Source organism: Pteropus medius, unplaced genomic scaffold (assembly GCF_902729225.1).
Source record: "Pteropus medius unplaced genomic scaffold, Ma_sr-lr_union100, whole genome shotgun sequence".
In the NCBI taxonomy this organism is placed as follows: domain Eukaryota; kingdom Metazoa; phylum Chordata; class Mammalia; order Chiroptera; family Pteropodidae; genus Pteropus; species Pteropus medius.
The window spans coordinates 18,875,380-18,899,107 of record NW_024354502.1 but is presented as its reverse complement, the minus strand read 5'-3'; the positions used below and the strand labels follow the sequence as shown (position 1 = coordinate 18,899,107).

The 23,728-nt window shown below is 38.0% G+C and overlaps 1 protein-coding gene and 1 pseudogene across 1 annotated transcript in view; both read left to right on the top strand.

The window, feature by feature from the left end:
* The window catches only part of FZD6 (frizzled class receptor 6), a 28,859-nt gene extending 26,755 nt beyond the window's left edge, over positions 1 to 2,104 (top strand). Inside the window, exon 7 of the mRNA XM_039853994.1 lies at positions 1,021 to 2,104. Within this exon, the coding sequence (XP_039709928.1) occupies positions 1,021 to 1,189 (169 nt within the window). The 3' untranslated portion in view covers positions 1,190 to 2,104. The remainder of the gene's footprint in view (positions 1 to 1,020) is intronic.
* Positions 2,105 to 23,301: 21,197 nt separating this feature from the next.
* On the top strand, positions 23,302 to 23,420 carry LOC120595767 (uncharacterized; annotated as a pseudogene).
* The last annotated feature ends 308 nt before the right edge of the window (positions 23,421 to 23,728 follow it).

The following is a 23,728-nucleotide window of genomic DNA, read 5'->3' as shown; positions in this document are numbered from 1 at the left end:
AAATCAACACTGTTCTGAGTACTGCATTATACGTACTTTGTGAAAGCAGAACACGTTTGGAAAGAACACGTTCTGTGAGATGACATGTTTATACACTTAATCCGAAGAAGTTTGGGTTTAAGAAATTTAAGTTCATCCTATAATAATGCTATTTCGTAGTTTAATTCTTAGCTTTGAGAAGAGCCTTCACGTATGTTGTTCCAGGAGAACAGTAATGTTCATTTCTATGGTAATTGTTAAAGAGTTGCATGTATATTTAGGTAAATGTTTAAGATTCATCTGAAGTTCTTTGATTAGTACTGCATTACAGTAGTGTCTAAAAGGTTTTTGTCAGTTTATACAAAGATGATTATGTTTTAATTTCCTGAACATGAAAGGTTGTTGACATTATCTTTAATGAATTTTTCCAAATAGTCATAGGTGATCCAAACACAGGTAAACATCAAATTAACCAGAATGCTGACAACTAACTACTTCAAGATTTCAAGATTGTCTTACCTTGTCCTCCCAAACTAGGCCAAATGCACCTTCTCTGTGTTCCTCTAACAGCTCTTGCATACCTGGTTTATGACTAGATACATGCTTTTATCCTCCAGTAGATTTGTAAACTCTTTAAAGGCAGAGCTGAGGTCTTTCTTATCTTTGTGTTCCCAACCACTTTCATAGTGTCTGATCCATGGCATGGATCAATAGGAAATCAATAAAATGTTTCCTAAACCAAGGGTTTAGGAATTCTTTCTTATTAATTGTATTCCCGTGAGACACCATGCTCAGTCCATGCATAGGTGGTGCTTGATAAAGTTTCCAAAGTTAGCAAAAATTGTATTTGAAAATAAATTATTTATATTTTGAGATGTTAGAGCATACATGGAGAATTTTAGTTAATTTTCCTCTGATAAAAGTGGATACTGGTTGGGAATAAAAACTCATGAAAAGTGGATAGTAGTTAGAAGGACATCTGGTATCACATTCGTGCTTTGGTATTTATGTATTTATGTCAACTTTCATTCTTCTACCTAGGGTCACTCCAAAAAGTGACGTTACTGAAACTGGCCTGGTGCAGAGCAACAACTTGCAGGTCCCCAGTTCTTCAGAGCCAAGCAGCCTGAAAGGTTCCACATCCCTGCTCGTTCACTCGGCTTCAGGAGTTAGAAAAGAGCAGGGCGCCGGCAGTCACTCAGATACTTGAAAACCAGGTTATCCCATTACTTAGAAGCGGATTTGTGTTACTCTAGACGTTACCAGTACACTGTCTTAGAATAATCACTGTTAAGTTCTTCTTTTGCACTTAAAGCCACATTACACTGGAAACAATAGACTCCGAGAATAGTATGATTCATTTCACATAGAGGTTAATGACAACAATATACCTGAAAAACAGAAATGTGCAGGTTAGTAATATTTTTTACATTGTGGGAGGAGGGAGTTAGAGGAATCTTCCTTTTTTTTTTTTTATGAAGATTCTACTCTTGTTAAAAATATTTTAAGGTGTACAATGCTATTTCATTTTTATGACATAAAATCAAGATTTTTCTTTACTGGAGTATTTAAAACTTATCCTTGTATCTTTTTTATACTTTCAAAAATAAGTTTATATGTATTTGAACTTTTAAAAGAAATCCTAGAAAATCTATTCAAGTATTTTTATGTTTTCCCGATATCTTAGCATTACTTTGGTAGCTTTTACACTGAATTTCTAAGAAAATGAAAAATAGTATTCCTTTTTAGTATAAAAAAATAGTTGGCACACCAAAAGGTGTTATAATGGGTATTTGACTAAAAAGATCCACTTACTCTACCTTATCATCTTCAATGTGTGAATTATAAAATCTCATTATTTTAGTAATTTCACAGCTCTATTATGCAACTAAGTAAGGTGCTTATTGAAAGAGTGTCCAATGTTGATTGTATTATGCTGCTCACTGATCCTTCTGCATTTTAAAAATAAAATGTCCTGGAGGATTAGTAGATGAAATGTTACTCTTTTATAAATTAAGCCAAATGCAATTGGTTTTCTTTTTTTTAATGTTTCATGACCACTCAAGATTGTATTATTATGACCATTTACAGTTGCTTATATTTTTGTTTTAACTTTTATTTTTAATATTTAGAATACTACAGGTGCTTTGTATTGTGCAGTATCTTTCTCAGACATTACATAGAATTCATTTCTGCATTTAAATAGGATTTTGCTGAACATTAAAAAGTGTATTAGCAATATTAGTGCCAATCAAATGGAAAAAATGTAGTCCTGATTGAATAAAATATATTTCATATGATATACTTCAAAATATTAAAAATTTTTCTTAATTTTGTTTCCAGTTAAGTATTATTCCATGAACAGGTTTTCTGATGCTTTTAGTTTTCTTCTCTATTTAGCATTCTGTTAAAGTGTAAAAAGAAAATTATCATGTACTGTATGGAAAATGTTGTAAATATTAACTTTTCCACATTTGTTAAGTTTGTATACAAAAACTTTGTTTTGTGTGATTTTTTTCAGTAATAAAATTTCTTTATATAAAAGATTGTAAAGTAGTCTGTGATATATATAGTGGTCCTGGCCTGAGAAGTAGTATAATTTTCAGAGCAGTGGCTCAGTGACTAATAAGCCAGAAGCTTCTTTTTGAACTAGAGAAGGAGAAGACAATCAGACTCTTTATTTTTTATTTGTCACAATTTCTTCCCAAAGTATAAATTATACAACTGTATTAATCATAACTTTTAAAGCCAGTTGGAGACCCGGTGTCTGTGCAGTGAAGCAAAGTGGACCCAGGACCTTGCTTTCGCTCTTGACAGTGGGAAATGAAACAGTATCATCTTCAAAACATTAAAAACCTAGTAAGTTAATGAGAAATTGCCAGGCTAACATCTAGAAGAGAAATATCCACTGCTAAGTCCAAGATTTGGAGCTTCCTTTTCTCCAGAAGCATTTGATGATTTAGAAAGGGTGGCTGAGAAGTGCTGTTAGCCGTAAAGTCTGGAGGACAAGGGGAAGGGAGCCTGGCAAACCATACTACACTTGAAATTGTGACCTCAAAGGGATGTATTAACTGTAGGAATGAGATGAACTGTAAGGAAAGCAACCTTGCTTCAGGTTATCTGGGTGGACTAGAAAAATCTCTAACCCTGGAATTAGAATAAGGTAGTTCTCTATTAGTAGTAATCTCAGGCTTCTCTGGAGGAAAAAATGTCATTCTACATACTCTACACATTCTTTTCAAATACAGTGTTCATCACATAAAAGCAAACATAGGCATACAAAAACATAATACAGGAACAAGAATTGCCATAAACATCAGACAAAAAAATATCCAGAGCTCCTGAATTACCAGGCACAGATTTGTTAAATTCATGTAACTAAAAAAAATTAGCAAGGAAAACAATGAGTTACCACTATACACCTATTACAATGGTTAAAATGCAAAAAATCTGACAATACCAATTATCTGGTGAGAATGCAGAGCAACAGAAACTCATTCATTGCGAATGAGAATGCAAAATGTTACAAGTACTTTGGAAAAGAGCTGGGAAGTTTTTCTACACAACTAAACAGTGGTCTTACCATTGGACCCAGCAATCACTCACCTAGGTATTTATCCAATTCATTTATCTAGATACTCTGCCCTTGAGGTGCAGTATAAAGTCTCCACTCCTTGAGTTTGGGCAGCACGTGGTGACTTCCAAAGAATACAGTAGGGAAAGAGGGTAGGAAAGAGTAACTTTTACAGTGGAGAAACGACAAAAACTACTTCAGCTAGGTGAGGGAGGTAAACATCAACATGATAAGTCATGGGAGTAAGTACCTTTCATATGATGTGATGAAAAGCACTTGACCTCTGAGATCCTCCTTCCCCAAATCCATAACCTCATTTGTTAATGGGAAAAACAGACAAATCGCAAGAGATATCTACCATAATACTTGACCAGTATTCCTCAAAACTATCAAGATCATCAAAAACAAGTCTGAGAAACTCGAAGCCAAGAGGAGTCTAAGACAAATGACTAAATATAATGTGGTATTCTAGAAAAGAAAATACATTAGATAAAAATGAAGGAAATTTGAATAAAGCATCGGCTTTAGTTTAGCCATTCAATTCAATGAAATGTTCCTTAATTATGTGTATGATAATTCCCTCCCTCTGCTTGCTCTTTTTCCCTGGAATGCTTTATAATCAGATATCGGACATCCCGAGTGGATCCTCTAATTTTCTCATCTTTCCTCTTCTTTTGTCCATCTCTGAATTTTTGTTCTCTAAGAAAATTTCTCAAACTTAGAAATTTTTATTAAATTTTTATTTTGTCTATCATATATTTTTTAATTTCAGAGTGTTTTTTATTGCTGTTCTTTTTTAAATAGTATCTTTCTTTTTATGATTCTTTTATATATATTTGCAGATATATAATTTACTCATTAAAGGTCACATAGAAAACATCTTAATTTTTAATATTTATTTTTGAACAGATAACTTCATTAAAGTCCATTAGTTGCTCTAAGTTTGTAGTTGATTTTTCTTGGATTTTCTAGGTGTGATCTTTTCCTCTCAATTAATAAAAGTTTTATTTTCTTATTTATTAGCTAAAACTTGGAGCCAGCAATCATTGATAGTGGCAGCAGCAGACATCCTTGTCTTGTTTATTTTAATGAAATTCCTATAGTACACTATCCTTAAGAACAATGTTGACATTTGATATGAGATAGATATTTTTAACAATAAAGAATCCTATCTCAATTAACAATTTTTTAAAAGTTAGCAGTAAGAGTTGAATTTTATCAAAGATCTTTTCACTATATTAATCAAGGTCGGCTAACTGTTACAACAAACAAACCTCAAAATCCTTAGTAGCTTAAAAACCTATCATTCAAGTGACAGTGAGGTACAAGTGTTCTTGAGTTAGCCTTCCAAGTGATTACTTCAAGGACCCACCATTTCTATCTTGTGGCGCTGCACTCTCTTAGGGCTTCAGATTCTTCTGTAGTATTCTCTGCACCCAGCCAGCAGGTAGAAGAGAGTAAACAATTACACAAGAAAAGTTTTATGAGCCAGAGAGGCAAATGGCATACATCATTTCCAGCTACATCATTTGCCTGAACTCGGGAACAGATCCATACCTAACTGCAAGGGAGGCTGAGTAATGTAGACCAGGCAAGCACCTGGGAGGGAGAAGAAACAGGCTTAATGAGCAACTGGACAGCAATGTTTCAGTCTAAAAATGTGCTGTAGTAAATAAATGTTCTAATCTAGAGCCATTCTTTAATGATTTGAATAACTCAAATTAATCATGGTATATCATTTAATTATCCTGTTTGATTTGATTTGCTGGCAACTTATTTTGGATCAAAATTGACATCTATATCCACTTATATTCTAAATGATTTCTAAACTATGGACAAAATATGTATAGTCAGTAAGCTTAAATTTTAAAAGTATTCATTTTTAAGAGCAAACTTTAAAAATATCATCTCATTCAAAAGAAAACAACAGTTTTTCATGGGCCCGGAGTCTTTGATGCAAAAAGAGCCTGCTATTTCAGAGGTGGTGACATTAATTTTTATAAGAACTTCATAATATTTTGTAACCAAGAAAGTTGATCTAAATTACACAATACATTTACAATAACAAGGTTGGCATTAGCATTGTACAGCTAAACTCAACATCAGTAAAGATGTGATAAAGCAGAATTTCAGTTTTGGAAGTCGGCCACAAACCCTCAACAGAATTTTCTGGAATGCCATCTTTCCAAAAGACTCAGTACACCTATTTGGATTCATTTAGTGCTATGCTATTCATGGTACCAAAGGACTCTTCCCTAGACTTTCCTTGAAAAAACTAGACCAAAAACACCCTGTAACTGCCGCCCATCATCAAAATCATAGTTTTAGTGCTTTCTTACTCTCATCCCAGAAATGTACCACTGGTGACTGTTTCCAGTTACCACTGCTGAAAAATTTTGATGTTGCCAAGGCAGGCACTGGTACTCTCAGGAAATGAAAGGTCTAATTTTTAATAACCACAAGGAACCCCACTGTTCCTTTTTTGCATTGAAAGCATAATCTTTATACCTCACTGCCCATAGCAAAAATCACAGACTTAAAATTACAAATGCTGAAGCTTTTAACAGAAGCCCTTGTAATCTCTCATGTGGAGAAGAATCAAATTTCATTAACTTACAACGGCAATGAAGAGAAAAGAGAAATTGCAAAATGAAAATCCAAAGACATTGGGACCCGGAACTAAACGGACGTGCAAAGTGACACAGTAAAGTTTGTTATGGCCATTATTGAAGGAGCAGAAACAAAAGGGAGTGATGAACAGAAGTATGAGATTTCCAGTCAAGATGGCGGAGTAAGTAAATGCTTAAGTAAGTGTTTGCCTCTTCTCATGACCACATCAAAATTACAGCTAAACTACAGAACAGCCATCATTAAAAACCACCTGAAGTCTAGCTGAACAGAAGTCCTACAACTGAGGACACAGAGAAAGCTTCCTCGAGACTGGTAGGAAGGGCGAAGATGCTGAACAGACTGGTCCCATACCACATGTGGCAGTTAAAAATAGTGAGGGACATCTCGGCTGTGGACGTCCCTCTTGAGCAGTGAGGGGTCCCAGCCCCACACCAGAATCCCCAGCCCAGGGTTCCAGTGCTGGGAAGACAAATCCATCCTTACAACTTCCAGCTGTGAAAACTAGTGAAGATTGTGGCTGCTGAATGAGATGGAGGGCTGTAGGAGTCCCTGGCATTTCTCTTCAAGGGCCTGAACATGGACTTACTTGCAGGCAGACTCACTTGCTCCAAGCTCCAGTTCTGGGGCAGCAGCTTGAGAGGTGCCAGGGACATACAGGGAAGAACTGAATTGTCTGGTTTCAGGACGAGGGCTGGAAAAGCAGCTTTCTTCTAGATAGAAGGGCTAGCAGAAGCCATTGTTCTTTGTTGAGCCCTTCCCCCTCCCAGCATGCAGACTCGGACAGCCCCCATATCTGAGTCTTCATCAAGCTGGCTAATCCTGATCACCATGCCCTGGTGATTCCCTGAGACCCCGCCGCACTCAACTTTCAGGCAAACCCAAGTCACCTCCAGTGGCTTTTCCATATAAATGGTCTATTTGGTTCATGCTGCAGGCTTTCCTAAAATCTCTCAAAGATTCACAAAACCCTAACAAGTAGCATCTGGCCTCGGTGTGCCTCAAACCTCTTGCTGAGCAGCCTCAAGCCTGGCACTAGTGGCAGCCAAGCCAGTTTGTCGGTTGGCCTCTCCAGTCACCTCCAAATCCCAATGTGAGTGGCAGCAGTCTGTAGATTGCTTGGTGGCTCATGCCAGGTGGCCTCTGGCAGGGCACAGGCTGAACTTGGCCTGCAGCCTGGCTCTTCCCAAGGGGCAGATCACTGGGTGGCCAGCTTTAGACTAAGCCAAAGCACCTGGAGCACCTGATTCAGGTGACCATGGAAGACTATGCCACTGGGTCTCACAGAACAGGCCACTCTACTAGGACTGGGAGACACAGCAGCCATACTTCCTTCGGAGGCAGCAAAATGAAGAGACAAAGAAATATGTCTCAAATGAAAGAACAGAACAAAGCTCCAGAAAAAGAACTAAATAAAATGGAGACAGCAATCTATCAGATCCAGAGTTTAAAACACTGATTGTAAGGATGAACAATGATCTCACTGAGACCTTCATCAAAGAGATAGAAAAAACATAAAAATGGAGATAAAAAACATTAAAAAAAAAAACCAGTCAGAAATGAAGAATACAATAACTGAAGTAAAGTATACATTAGAGAGAATCAACAACAAATTAGATGAAGCAGAGGACTGAATCAGCGATTGAGAAGAAAAGGAAGCAGAAAATACCCAATTAGAACAGCAACAAGAAAAAAGATTTTAAAAAACAATTAGAATAGTTTAAAGCATCTCTGGGATAACATCCAGTGTAACAGCATTCATATCATAGGAGTTCCAGGAGGAGAAGAGAGAGCAAGGAATTGAAAACCTATTTGAAGAAATAACAATGGAAAATTTCCCTAACCTGGCAAAGGAAATAGACATATAAGCCCAGGAAGCTCAGACAGTCCCAAATAAAATGAACCTAAAGAGGCCCAGACACATCATAATTAAAATGCCAAAGGTTAAAGACAAAGAAACAATTTTAAAAGCAGCAAGAGAAAAACAGTTACCTACCTACAAGGGAGCTCCCATAAAACTAGCAGCTGATTTCTCAACAGAAACTTTTCATGCCAAAAGGGATTGGCATGAAAAATTCAAAACGTTTAAAAGCCAGGACCTACAGCCAAGATTACTCTATCCAGCAAAGTTATCATTTAGAATCGAAGGACAGATAAAGAGAGAGCTTTCCAGACAAGAAAAAGCTAAAGAAGTTCATCAACACCAAACCAGTATTACAGGAAATGTTAGAGGGACAAGAAGAAGGAGAAGGAGAAGAAGAAGTAAAAAATATGAATAATAAAATGGCAGTAACTGCGTAGCAACAATTGGGTTAAAAGCTCCAAAAAATATAGGGTGACTGAATGGATAAGAAAACAAGACTCTTATATATGTTTCCTACAAGAGACTCACTTCAGCTCAAAAAACATACAGACTGAAAGGGATGGAAAAAGATCGTTCATGAAAATGGAAACAAACAAACAAACAAACAAACAAAAACAGCTGGTATAGCAATACTTAAACCAGACAAAATAGACTTTAAAACAAACGAAGGAGAACCCAATAGTCCCACTTTTAGGTATTTATCTGAAGAAACTCAAAACACTACCTCGAAAAGATATGTGAATCCATATGTTCACTGCAGCATTACTTACAATAGTCAAGATATGGAGGCAACCTAGGTGTCCATCAATAGATGAATAGATAAAGAAGAGGTGGTACATATATAAAACGGAATGTTACTCGGCCATAAAAATGAATGAAATCTTGCCATCTGCAACAACAGGGATGGACCGGAAGGTATTGTGCTGAGTAGGGTGAGTCAGACAGAGATAGATAAACGCCATGTTATTTCACTTGCTTGTAGAATCTAAAGAACAAAACAAACAAACAAAATGAAAACAAACTTATAGATACAGAGAATATTTTGATGTTTGCCAGATGGAAGGGAGATTAAAAGAGAGAAAAGGGGGAAGGGATTAAGAAACACGAATTGGTAGTTACAAAACAGACATGGGGATATAAAGTACAGCATAGGGAATATAGTCAATAACATCGTAATAACTATACATGGTGTCGAATGGGTACTAGATTTATCGGGTGATCACTCGTAAGTTACATGAATGTTTAATCACTATGTCGTACACCTGAAACTATTATAATATTGTATATCAACTACAATTAAAAACTTTTAAAAATTAAGGAAAAGAACAGAAGTGTAATAAAATGAAAAGAAGGAAGGACCGGAAGTAGTAAATACTAACTAGAAATTAAAATAAATTTAAAAATAATTACTAAAAAGAACAAATTTTAGCAGCCAAATTTGAGGTTTTAATTTTTCATCCTCAGAAAGAAAAAAGGGACAATCAGGAAAAACTTCTAAGAACAGGTTTTCTGATCTTCCACCACAGAAGGAAAGAATGAGAGAGGGTGAACCTACTTAAGTTTTGATAAAAACACCTTCTAGAAAGTTTTTCAAATAAATCATTTCCAAATGCATGCCTCTGTTCATCTTCATTTACACTGAACACACTTTAAGTATTTCCTATTTATCTGGTTTCATTCACACTGGGTTTTAACATATCTAAGTGCAAAGACTCTAATAACCCTATGTTTAATACCTGTGTCTATAAATATACGATTACAGTTAGAATATATTGAGAAGAAAGGCACAAAATCATTAAGAAAATGTTTTTTTCCAAACTCAAAAGAAAAAAAGCCATCTCAATATCATCTCTCTCTCATTTTCCAGAGTACTAACTAAAGTAAAACTGTCTAGTTTGTGGGTTTATTTCCTTCGGGGCCTATTCTGACATCTAATTATTTTCACTGTCAGGAAAGATAAATTTGAATATGTAGTCTCCAGACTTTATCTAGAAAAACTCACCAGCGAAGTACGAGCTCCCCTGGTGGTTTTAGTCCTTCTGAGTGGCCAGTCCAGTGACCCCCTGACAACTTTCATTTGAAAACCCTCCAGAGCTGGTAAACAACGTTGACCACTGGCAAAACCCTTGCTGGCACTTTTGGCCTCTTAACTGCCACCTCTATTAATGCAGACTCCAAGTGAAGCAGAATGGCAGGCTGTGTTTCCAGGGCTGACCGTGTTGGCAGGCTGTGGGCAAATAAAAAGTACAGTAAAACAAAACAGGAGGACTGTGTTTCCTCGACTGACAGGCATCACTGCCTCTTTGTCGCTGGTCCCCAGGGCTTTCCAGGCCTGCCCCACAGACACTGAGAGGTCCAAATGTTTGCTTTATGAAAGCAAAGACCAGGAAAGGGGCACACGACACATTCAAAACCAGGAGGAGGGTACCTGGCACTTCAGAGGCGGGGCAGAGTCTGGCTACCAGGGACACCTTGAAAAGATCAGTATAAAAACCTGTTCTCCTCACTCAACAGTTGTGGGGCCCAGGCCTGGCTATGATCCAGGCTCACGGCTAGGACTAGGACCCTGGATTTAGAAAGCTACATCAGTGTAGTAGGGCGCCTGAGCCCAGCTCATGTAAGCGTGATGCAGCTTATTGTATCACGCATGTGTGCTGAATGCCACTATTGTTCTCTGACACATGTGGAGCCCATGCGGTCCCCTAAGGCAGAAGCGTGCTCTGTGCAATAAGGATGGTGCCTGCCGTTCCTTCTCATGTTGGCCCCTCGGGCCTTCTTTCAACTGGGCATCTCCCCATGAAACCTTCCCTTCTCAATCAGTTTGGCGCTGACTACAGTTGTGCAGAGCTATGGAGGAGACTGAGCCTCATGATCAAGAGGTAAAAACATCTAAAGAATTAGCAGTTAAAGGGAATGAGATCTAAATGCACTGACGTGGAAGCCTTCCAAGGCATTGTTAAGCACAAAAAAAGCAGGCTGTAAAACTATACTTACAGAATAATATCTTGTATGTAAACAATCTCCCACCCTACAGAATCATGCTGTATATTTCCTATAGTCAACATATATACCTATGTAAAGGCATAGAAGGCTCTGGAAAATGTGGTAACGAGGGTTATCCCTGTGGCAGGGGTCAGCATTGTAGGTGATGATCACAGCAGACTTTTGCCTGATCTGTAACGCTTAAGTTTTTATAAGGAGGATCTATTAATATATCACATTGTGTAATTAGGAATTTTTTTAAAAGAAAATCTAAGCATATATCTAGCAAATGGTGACACAGTAAGTCCAGCCTAGACCCTGAGAGGGTCTGGGCCTAAATGTAGTTGCTGCTTCACTGATGTGAGCCTCGCACCTGCAGGCCAGGGAGGGGCAGCCCCCACCACTGAAAGGCTACCAGTTCATCCAGTTCAAACTCCCTCCGATTCCTCAGTCCTCTGCTTCTTTCTGTCTCCCTAACCACTTTCTCTTTTTTTCGCCCCATATGTTTTGAGAACCTCTGTGCTTACTTTTTTCTCTTCAGTCTCTTCTCCAGACTGTATTCTCATCCCCACAGATAAATCCTACACCCATGGACTGGATCCCAGTACTGAGAGATGGGGTGTGGGGATGAGAGTACAGTTTGGAGGACCAGGCCCCCAGCAGTGTGATATAGGGAAGGAAGGGAAGCTTCAGGTAGACTGAAGTCTGCAGAACACCCGTGATGGTAAATTCTTTCTATTCACTGTCTCCACCACTTCTCCCAACATACACACAGACCACCACCACCTTGGGGAGTCCCTAGCAGTGGGTAATTGACACTACAATTTGCTTCCCTATCATCAACTTCAGATTGAGAAACTGATCAAAAGTGAATGCAAGAGTCTGAGGTCTGAAGGTCAGGGAGAGTCTAAGGCATTCGTGACTTCCCACAGAAGCCAGGCCCCTGTTTTTCTCTAGAGACTCCCCCAGTGTATTCACCCACGCCCCTTAGGGCAGGGCAGTTGGTCCAGGCTCCCGAGTTCTGGACTGAGGAACAGGGGCCCATGGATCTAAGGAGAAAGCTGGCTCTTATAGTTGGCTCTGTCTTAGTCACCATGGCTAGGTGTTCTCAAGGACCACCCAGTTTTGATCAACAGCTCCCAACTGACTAAGTAGTTCCAAACTTAGGGTGAACTCTGAAGGGAATAAATTTCTTGTCTGTACCCGCCTGCTGCCTAAAATTCTAAGAGATTAGGTCTTGATTTTAGAGATTAGACTAGTCTTTTCCCTCCAGACCAGGTGAGTCGATTTTTCCTCTTATCATGTTTGCTGAGAGCAAAAATAGCATTCTTAAGCACCTGACACTTAAACCAAAGTTTCTATTTTTAACCAAGAGGACAAAAATGTTCCAACAGGAATACTATATACATGAGCCAAAGAGAAGGCCCTGCTGTGGCCTGGAGACTCTTAGAGCTAGTCTATCACCGCCAGACCTGCCGTTCGCCTCTAGAACGCAGCCAAGAACAACAGGCAAGTTATATTTTGGCAAGATAACATACGCACTATAGACGTTGAACTCAGTGACTCCTGATAGCTGTTTTGTTTATATATTTTGTCAATTTTACGGTTTCTGCAGAGCTAGAGGCTGGCATCCAAATTGGACTGTGTTCCTCCTGTGAGCCAAGACAGGCACTAAGGTTCCTCCCAGTCATTTTCTAGGGGTTTGGGGATGTGGCAGTAAAGTCAGCTCTTGTCTGTACTTCAGCCTGTAGGCAAGGCCCTCATGAGATAGAACTCGAGATATACCAAGGAGTTAAAATGCTGTGTCTCAACACAAAGAATGAGAGCCCATGACAACAATATAATCTTATTTTTTAAAAACTGTTTTACTAAGATATCTATTCCAAATTGCATTGGATCTGGAAACAAGGTCACTTCCTGGTTGTAGAGGCCTTTTTACTAAGGCTAACTGAAGGCTGTACTTGGCAATCTGGGTTTTTAAATTGATAAATATCAAACATGTGCACGTGGGAGGGTAGTGGGTACAAGCTTTTGGAGCACCACTTAGAACTTCTAAGAAAACTCCACGCCAAGTCTCCCTCATGCAAACTCAGGTAAATGGCTCTATTCAGCAAAAACGTTGGCCTTGGATGAGCTGTTCTATGGTCTAGACAGAGGTGGGTTTGGAGGAAAGGAGCACAAGCAAGCCCATGCGGCTCTCACCATGAGCTGTGCTTTCCAGGAGCAGGTTTATCATTAACAAGAGCAGGAGTTTTATCTTCATCTGTCTGACTCTTAGGTCAACTCTCAATGGCTTTCAGACATCGGCATCATATATTAGGGACCCTCAAACACAAAAAAATTAGCATACAGTCTCCACAATTGGCAAAGGTAAAATAAAACAAGGAATTATTCAGACAAGCCAAAGAGATTTTTGATAAATATATTGATAAATCAAATGGAAAAAGACAGGTATGCTTTTTTCTCAGCCCTGTGTTACTAATCAGTTGATTGGGTCAAAGTAAAGATTGAAAAACTTCATATACATCAACAAATGGTACTGGAACATCTGGATATTTACATGCAAAAAAAAAATTAATCTAGACACAGACATTACACCTGTCACAAAAATTAACTCGAAATGGATCATAGACCTGAATGTAAACTAAAAAACTGTACAATTTTTAGAAAATAACACAGGAGAAAACCTAGATGACCTTAGGTTTGGTGATGACTTTTTAGATACAACATCAAAGGCATGATCCATGAAGGAAAAAATTTATAAGCTGGTCTTCATTAAAATTAAAAACTTCTGCTCTGTCAAAAACAATGTCAAGAGAAGCCAGACTGAGAGAAGATATTTGCAAAAGATACATCTGATCAAGCATCGCTATCCAAAATATACAAAGTACACTTAAAACTCAACCATAAGAAAACAAACAACCTGATTAAAAAATAGGCCAGAGACCTTAACAGACACCTCACCAAAGAATATCAGGCAGATAGCAAATTAGCCATCGGACTTCTACCAAGAGCAAAGGGATTAAGAGACATGAGTGACCAAACGTGCCCTGGTTTCCCATCCAGCCAGATACATTGCAAAGAGGAAAGGAGCTGTAGTGGGACTGGAATTCCTGAGACCCGAACTATTTCTTAATTTTCAGACTTTGAAGATTTCAAGGTTTAAGAGAAGCAGAATCCCCAAAAGGGCACATCTTAGGCAGGAAGAAGTTCTAAATGGCTAAGCAAGGAGACTAGGCAGGGAGAGGGCCAGAAGTAGCCGCCTCATCTTGAGCTGCCCTCGGATCATGGAAAGGATCTAGAAATATCCCAGTGCTCCCAGTATTAACAACAAACGATATTATTCGTCAGGTACCGTCTCAGATGCTAAGGATATAAAGGGGAACAAGGGGCAAGGCCTCTGCTTTCGCGGAGCTTACATTCCGGGGTCGTGAGGCGGTGGTAACTAAATATAAGACAAGATAAATTCGGATAGGGGTTAGCATGACACTAGAATGTCATTTAATTATATTAATTGAAACATCATTTAACAGAAATTTAAGTGTCTGCAAATACAGTTGACGCTTGAACAACATGAGTTTGAACTGCGCAGGTCCACTTATTTGTGGATATTTTTTCGATAAATACCTACAGTTCTATAAATGTATTTTCACTTCCTTTAGATTTTCTTCATAACATTTTTTCTCTAGCTTACTTTATTATAAGAATACAGTATGTAATATATATAGCATACCAAATACGTGTTAATCAATTGTTTATGTTATTGTTAAGGTTTCCAGTCAACACTAGGCTATTCGTAGTTGAGTTTAAGGGAAATCAGAAGTTATGCGGAGATTTTCAACTGCAAAGTAGGGTCAAGATGTCTAGGAAATATCATTAGTGAAAAAAGCAGATGATAGCATAATATTGTTTCAATGTGTGTATTTTTTAAACACCACCAAGCAATCAACTCAATTCTGACACTACCTAGAGATTCTACAGGTTAAAGATTCAGTCCCAAAAGACTGCCCCCAACTTTAGATGTCTATTGCAAGTCCAGGTTGTCACCAGTGCTTCTGACCTACTGCTATAGATTGAATGTTCCCACAACTACCTCTTTGGGTTCAACTAATTTGCCAGAGCAGCTCACAGAACTTGGAGAAACATTTACTTACATTTACAGTTTATTGTAAAGGATACAGATGAACCGCCAGATGAAGAGGTACATGGGGCAAAGTCTAGGGAAAGAGTGAAGAGCTTTTTGTTCTCTGAGCAGTCACTCTCCCCACAGCTCCATGTGCTCACCCACCCAGAAGCTCTCCAACCCATCTTCTTTTGGGTTTTCATGGAGGTTTTATTACACCCTCTAGCCTCTCTCCTCTTCTCAGAGGTCAGAGGGATGGGACTGAAAATTCCAACCCCTTTATCATGTATTCAATTCCCCTGGCAACCAGCCCTCAGCTTTAAGTGCTTTCCAAAATTCATCTCATTAACATAAATTCAGGTGTGGTTGAAAGGGGTTTGTTATGAATATCAAGACACCTTTACCCCTCTTTCACCTCAGAAATTCCAAGGGTTTTAGGAGTTTTGTGCCAGAAATGAGGACAAAGACCAAATATATTTTTCTTATTATAAATCACAATATCACATACATATATAATAATCCTATTTAATTTATATTCAAATAGTGTCATGTGTATCTGTTTAATGACTAGAAACATATGTACCAAACTATGGACTTTAGTTCCTTTAAAGGAGTGAGGTTAATGGTGAGGGTTAATAATGGGGAAAACTTTCATTTTCTGCTCTATACACTTCTATACTGTTTGATTTCAGAATGAGCATATGCTATTCCCCACCCACCTCCCAAATTGTGATGGTGTCGTGGGGACTGGTGCTAAAAGTAGTAAGAAAGAACAGCCTGTTTTGCAAACTTCTGTTACTTGCTTAATTTGACATTTCAATAATATGAAGGCATATCACAGTTCAAGATACACATCAATATGAAGATAAGCAGCTTTAAGAATCTCATTATCTTCAATATTCTAGAATTTTCAAAATTATTGCTCGCTACACAAATATTTCCTTTTTCTCAATTTTGTAAAAGACACAGTATACTTATTTCTACATGTATAAAAGTGTACGACATGACATATAAAATTTAATTCATTCTATATATGATACTGAGCTATAAAACACATAGTCGATTTTACCTCCTACTGTGGCTTGGTTTAGAACTTAACTTTGATGAATGATCTATGTCTCTGGATAGAGATCTTAGAAATATTTGACATGTTTCACTTCTATACCGAATTCTAAGTTAAATATTTCAAGATGGCTTTAGTCAGTCAAGCCTGACTGCTGGTATGCAGACATGAACAAATCACTAAGAAAAATAATTAAAACACTTACTTTTGGATATGCAGCTTGGAAACCAGCATATCTGTTGAACATATTAACAATGACTCATAACCACATGAGTTAAATATACTCAGGAATAAAATATTTAGCTCATAGTTCTGGATGTGCTAAGGTCTAGGATTGCTATAATGCCAACAGAAAATTGGAATTACATTAGATACACTGGACTTGACTCCTAACTTCAAGGCCAAGAGTTTGCTAATAATGCACCCTGTGGGGCTCAGACGGGAGGGGAACCTCCCTGTCTCCCTCTGCCTTCTGTTTTCTAGGACTCCGTCTGGTAGGAAGGGGAAAATATCTTTGCAGCAGCCCGTGGTGTAACTTGGATTCTTGCCTCTGATGCAAAGTCCAAGAATTGAAGAACAAAATGAGTCTGGTGATAAGTCATAAGGGGAGAGAAATCTGTACTTTCTTGGCTTCTTAGGGAATCCCTAGGAGACCCCAGGATGATCCTACTTGAATCTGGGCCCCCTCCACCAGGAGAAGCAGCAGGGGGTTGCTCACTGGCACACTGTCATCTTCTCTCAGAGCATTCCCGGCCTTGGGGGTCATCCCTCTGCTGTGGGAGCACTCCAGAGCTCCAGCCGCCTGGAACCAAACCTTGTTCTCTAGAAAGGAGCTGAGACATTCACTCTTCCTAAACTGTAAATGCTATGGGATGTAATCTTCTCAGACAAACGGATAAACAAACTACGAAATTTTGCTCAATGATGAAAAGAAACAAACTACTGATATTTGCAATAATAGGTGAATCTCAAAAGCATTATGTTCAGCAAAAGAAACCAGACACAAATGAGTACACAAAGTGTATATAGTTTAGAAGTGGGTGAATGATGAGGCTAGATCTGCTAAGGGGTCAAAAGGTTGTACTGGCATGTCTAGCATTTCTCTGTAGAATGTGTAGATATATGTTATCTATATGGGTTCATCCAAAGTTCTGAGGAAAAAGAAGCAGTCCTCTTTAACATCCTGTTATACATATCTGTGTCCTCAACCAGATGCTGTTTGTTATCAACTCAGCATTCATTCTTCCATCCTTTTTCATTCTAGAACCCAAATTTACTCAAGTAGCAATTCTATTCTACATGGAGTTTCCTCCTGATTTGCTTAAGTTTATCGTGGTTATCTAGATTATTTTAGGGTTGGGTATGCGACCTCCTTCTGGCTCATGAGATTTGAAAGGGCTAGGGATTGCTGGGAAAGGTTCTCCTCCTCTTAACAAGGAGATGCCACGAGAGATGGTCCTCTGCTTGTCTAGACGTTGTTGCATCCAACAGAGACACCTGAACCAGGTGTATCCCTCAGGGGAGATGATGACATAAAGACAAAGACAAAATCCTAAGAATGATAGAAAAACTGAATCCTCGATCATGTGGTTGAGTCACTGAATTAACCAACTCTGGAGCAGCCTCCCTCTGAATTTCATGTTAAGAAAGAAAATAAATTTGCTTAAATAAAATTGCTTAAGACACATTGAGTTGACTTTTCTGTTCCTTACTGCTGGAAGTATCTTAACTGATATAACAACCAATTCCTTTAGGGTGATACATGGTCCCCAATAAATAAAAGACACTCAATAAATGTTAATTGAAGTATTATAAGAATGCATATCTCAGATCCTCCGATGACCTCAAGTAGAGCTGCATCATTCCATCTAAACATGCTTGAATTTCAGCTTGTTTATACTGCAAAACAAATAGCAAAGTAAGAGGACATGGTAGGATTTATGGGGAGTGAGTACATCTGGGAATCACCGATGGTCAAGGGTCAGCAGAGAGCATGACAGTAACCATCTGGCTGGACAGATGTGGTTTATGCCCACAGGGACTTTAATGTATGAAATCCTTGAAAATCTTGCTATTAACATAGGGGAATGATGGCATAGCAAGATGTAAGTGATAACCTGAAAGCTTTTCCCAGTCTGAGGTATATTGAAGACAAAAGAAACAGATACTGAACCTCTAGATCAAAAGGTTTAAAGGTTTTGGTTATGACCCGAGTTACTATACTCTTTTACACTGAGAGAAATGCCACTCCACATGGATTTTTTTTATTTTTTATTTTTATTTTTGCATATTGCCATAGCCAAAGTGACTTTTGCAGTGGGGAAAATGGCAACTCTAGGAAGCCTTTGTTCAAACAATAACCCAGAACTCCATGGGGACCTTAGTCAACATTGTACCATTTCACTCAATCATACCCAATTTTTTAAAAAGCAAATTTTATTTGTTAGTGAAGTTTTAAGTTCACAGCAAAAAATGAATGGAAGGTACAGAGATTTCCCATATGTCTCCCGCCCTGCCCTTACACAGCTTTTCTCGTCATTACCATCCCTCACCAGAGTGGTACAGTTAATGTGTTACAATTGATGAACCTACATTTACATGTCATTATAACCCAAAGTATATACTTTACATTATGGTTCTCTCTTGGTCTTGTACATTCGATGGGTTTACAAATGTGTAATGATGTGTAGCTACCATTATAGTATCATACAGAATAGTTTCGCCACCTTAAAAAATTCTATGTACTTCGGCTACTTATCCCTTAAACACTATGCTTGCCAACCACAAATCTTTTTACTGTCTCCATAGTTCTGCCTTTTCCAGAATGTCATATAGTTGGAATTATACTATAGTATGCAGGCTTTTCAGCTTGGCTTCTTTCAGTTAATAATATGTGTTTAATTTTCCTCCATTTTTTTCATGGCTTGATAGCTCATTTCTATTGTCTGACTGTACCATCGTTTATCTCCACCAGCCTACTGAAGGACATCTCGATTGCTTCCAAGTTTTGGCTATTGTGAATAAAGCTGCTATAAACAGCTATGTGCAGACTTTGTATGGACATAAGTTTTCAACTCATTTCAACTCATTTAAGTAACAAGGAGTGTAATTGCTGGATTATAAGGTAAGAGTGTGTTTAGTCTTGTAAGAAACCACCAAACCGTCTTCCAAAGTGGCTGCACCATTGGCATTCCTACCACAATAAATGAGAGTGCCTGTTGCTCCACAGCCTCACCAGCATTTGGTGGTGTCAGTGTTCTGGATTTTGGCCATTCCAATAGGTGCGTAGTGGGGTCTTTTTGTTTTAATTTGCATTTCCCTGATGACATATAATGCTCTTTCATATGCTTTTTTTTTAATTTTTTTAAGATTTTTGCTTCTCTTTTTTAAACTTTGTTACCATATCTTTATTTATTTTTAATTGAGGTATAATTGGCATACAACATTATATTAGTTTCAACATTATCATTAGTTTTTAGCATAATTATTCGATATTTGTATGTACTGCAAAATGATCACAAGTCTAGTTAACATTCATCACCATACTTAGTTATAGAATTTTTTCTTGTGCTGAGAACATTTAAGATTTATTCTCTTAGCCACTTTCAAATATGCAATACACTTTTTATGTGCTCATTTGCCATCTGTATATCTTCTTTGGCCCATTTTTTAATTGAGTTATTTGTTTTCCTATTTCAAATTTTTAACTTCATTTTGGTGACAGATTTCAAGAGAGATTGATCCTCTTCTCAGCGTGATTCCATCCATCTATTCTGAATGCTCTAAAACTCACATGAAGGCAAGGCTAGAATTTCAGTTGAATGCAATACGCATTACTCAACATCTATTATGTGCCCAAAACATTTTTAAAGTATTGTGGAAGATACAGAAAAGGCGGAAACAGTCCCTGTCATCTTGGCAATCTTTGGGAAACCAAAAATAAGGCAATGGAAAAAAATTCAGCAGCACTAAAGGACACAAAAGATTAATTTGTGTGCTATCCCCTCTAAGTACTTCTCATGAAACTCTTTTTACATTTCCTATATACATACATTTAAAAGTTACTTTATGGAAGGTGATGATTAGGCAGATATTTTACTAAGAGTTACTTTTTTCAATCTTAAAAAAAAACCCACTTTATTTCAAAATAACTTTAGCTTTACAAAAGAGTTGTCGAGGTAACACAGAGGATTCCCGTGCACCCATCCCACCGCTTTCACCCATGTGAGCGTTTCCAACCAACACGCACATTTCAAAATGAAGAATTTAATGCTGGAACAACATTATTAACTGAACCACAACCTTTATTTGTATTCCACCGGGTTTTCCACTAACGTCCTTCTGATCCACGATCTAATATAGGATACAACATTGCGATTCCTTTTCATCACGTGTCCTTACTCTTCTACACTATATATAGGTTTGTTGGTCTTTCCTTGTATTTCGTGTCCTTGATAGCTGTGAGCAGTATCGATCTAGTATTTTTTCATATTTGTTTCTCAACATGTATTTGTCTGATGTTTTCTCATGGTTAGGTTCGGGTTTTGAATTTTGGGGGAAAAATACCACAGAGGTGAATTTTCTTTTTATAGCATTCTGTCAGGATAGAATAAAAAATATCAGGATATCAATTTTACTTGCATAGTATGGTAATCATAATCACCTGGTTAAGATAATAAAACCTCTAGGTTTCTTCACTGTAAAGTTACTGTTTCTCCTCTTCTATACTCCATTTGTTAAAAGTCAGTTGCCAACTCCAGGACACTCTGAAGAGGAGGAATTAAGAACTGTCTCCTAGAGAGAGAAGCATCAAGGAAATTGTGGACATCTGTACCGCAATAATTAATAAATATTTGAGAGAAGATGCCTTTAGGATATGCAAATGTTTTTTTTTTTTTCCTTAAAGTTTTATTTACTAATTCATGGAATTTGCCTGCAGCAATTATTACTGCAGTGTTCTAATGGTGGTTTTTTTATTTTCTTTGCTCTTTTTACATTTATTATTTAGAAATCTTCTGTAGGGGAGATTCGTCCTTTATCTCCCATTTATTTATCAATTCATTATGTATTTATGTCAGTATGGACTCATAGACATTTATTTTATTCTTTAGATTATAATCCTATGCTATCATTATTTATTTTGTTGCTCAAATTATTCCAGCTTTGACCATTGTGAGTTCTTTCAGCTTTGACCCACATGCCATGAAGACGAAGGTGAATCTGCAGAACCACAGTCAACAAGTAAGATTAAGAAAACTAGGGCTTACGCTACAATGTTGATAAGATTATCTGACTTCTTAAACCTATGACTCATTAGTATTCCAGAAGGATCTTGCAAAACATGATTTGATAATATTAAGGACACATGTTCCAAGATTAAACATTGCCAGGTAGCTATCTGCCTCGCTTCAATTGATCAAGACAATAGAGAGCGTACAGCAATATGTAGTCCAGCTTCCTGAGCCAGTCTCAACATCCCAAAGAATGGGAGCATTTTATTATTTACACTAGCCATGAAAACAATGGTATATCTTTCTACCTTTTCTTTCTTCTTCCCTTCCTTCCTTCCTTTCTCCTTACTAAGGACTATTAATCTATAAACTTATAAACTGCATGTACACTTCACATTACTGATGCACTTAATTATATCGGGCAGAATAGAAGAAGGAATGGAACAATTCTTTTACATCTCTTTCAAATAGATAAATTGATGGAACTCTGTAAATGGAGAAAATTTATAACCAAGACTCAAACTTTCAAAGACCACATCAGCAGAAATAAAGACCAGGGTGGAAACAACCAACCAGTGAGCTAAAGTATAATAATGATCATTAAACAGAGGTATGGTAGCGATCATTAACAGTAACTTGGAAACGCTTAGTAACTGGGTTTCTGTCAATGGATGGATCCTTCAGGATCCTGAAGACTGTACTGAGTCTGTGAAAGAATATAAGCATTATGAGAGGGCCTCAATTTTGTCTGAGCTATTATCAAGAGATAAAATGTCTGTGGACAAATGACTGACCAGAAAATCCAGCTTGTCAGTGACATTTCCCAGACTTACACAAGGATACTGAGCAAGTGGGGCCCCACAAATAATCACCCTAGTAGGAAAAAAAAGCACATTCCATTGAGATTAGAATCCCTGAGGAGGCAGGAAGCAAACAGTACAAAGGCATTGATTAAGCAGAGGAATTTGTGTGAGGTTTTGGGGCTTTGCATAAAGCACTCATGGAAATGCATCTTCTCAGGAACACTCCATTGCTACCACACTAAGATGGCTCTATTTCCCTAAAAATAGAACTGTGTCCTCTGATTAGCCTTTGTATACTGGAAAAACTACTGGTACAAGAAGAGAGGCAGTATCATGGGTTAACATCTGTAAATGGAATTTTGTGATACCTCCTTTAAACTTAAGGTTTACTGCCCCTGGTGCCTTATCCTAAGCTTATCTCCTAGAGGTCTTTGATTTCCAAAAGGCACCCGGAACTGAAATAACTGATGGTGGGTTGGATAAACAAACCAAGGATTTTGCAAGGATGTGGAAATGGTAAAATTACCATTTTACCATTATTTTATCATTTTATTGTAGTTTTTATTTTTTATTTTTTTGTGGCAGACACTCTTAGTTGTCTACCCACTAGTCAACTGTCTGCCACTTGTCCTTCTTCCTCGTTAATAGAACCTAAATGTTGTTCACTGTTCTTCGAGGAAACATGTCCTTCAAGAGAGGCACAGTCGCCTTCTAGCCCCATGGGGCTAATGTCTCTTGCCAAGTGATTTGTTTTAGGGAACAGGCAGGTGTGACAATCCTAGCCGGTGAGACAGGAGGGATGTGGGCAGGGAAGACTTTGGAAAGAATCTCTTCAGAATTGTAAGGGGACATGTGACAGGGTCATTTCATGTTTCTGCCTCTGGAAGAATGTTAATCTATATTTTATTTATTTATGTAATAATTATTCATTGCTCAGCATGTGTCCTGAAATTCAAAGTCTACCTGTTCTTGAACTGGAAAGGAATAGTTTTAAAATATAGGTGAGTTTCAAAGGTACATTCTAATAAAGTTTTGTGCTTTACAAATAGAGTAGAACTATAGCCATGCCACCCTGAACACGCCCTATCCCGTCTGATCTCGGAAGGTAAGCAGGGTCGGGCCCGCTTAGTACTTGGATGGGAGACTACCTAGGAAGACTGGGTGCTGTAGGTGTAAAAAAAAAAAAAAAGAGTAGAAACGTAAAGGAAATAGCAGACCAGAGGAAATAAGGGTTGTGTTTCCAGCTGAAAAGTTCTGAAGGCCTAGTTCAGTTTAGAGGTCGGGAGCAGGAGCCGTGTGCTGTAGACAAAGACTAAAGGCAAGGAGATAGGAAGGAGAAAACAGCACCAGAGTTCCAAGAAAATCAACCAACTCCAATGCCCAGGGGGTCACCAAAGATTCATAGGAGGATATAGCGCCAAAGTCCTAGGCTGAGGAGCAGAACCAATGGTCCAATAATCTGAAAGACCAACGCATACTCG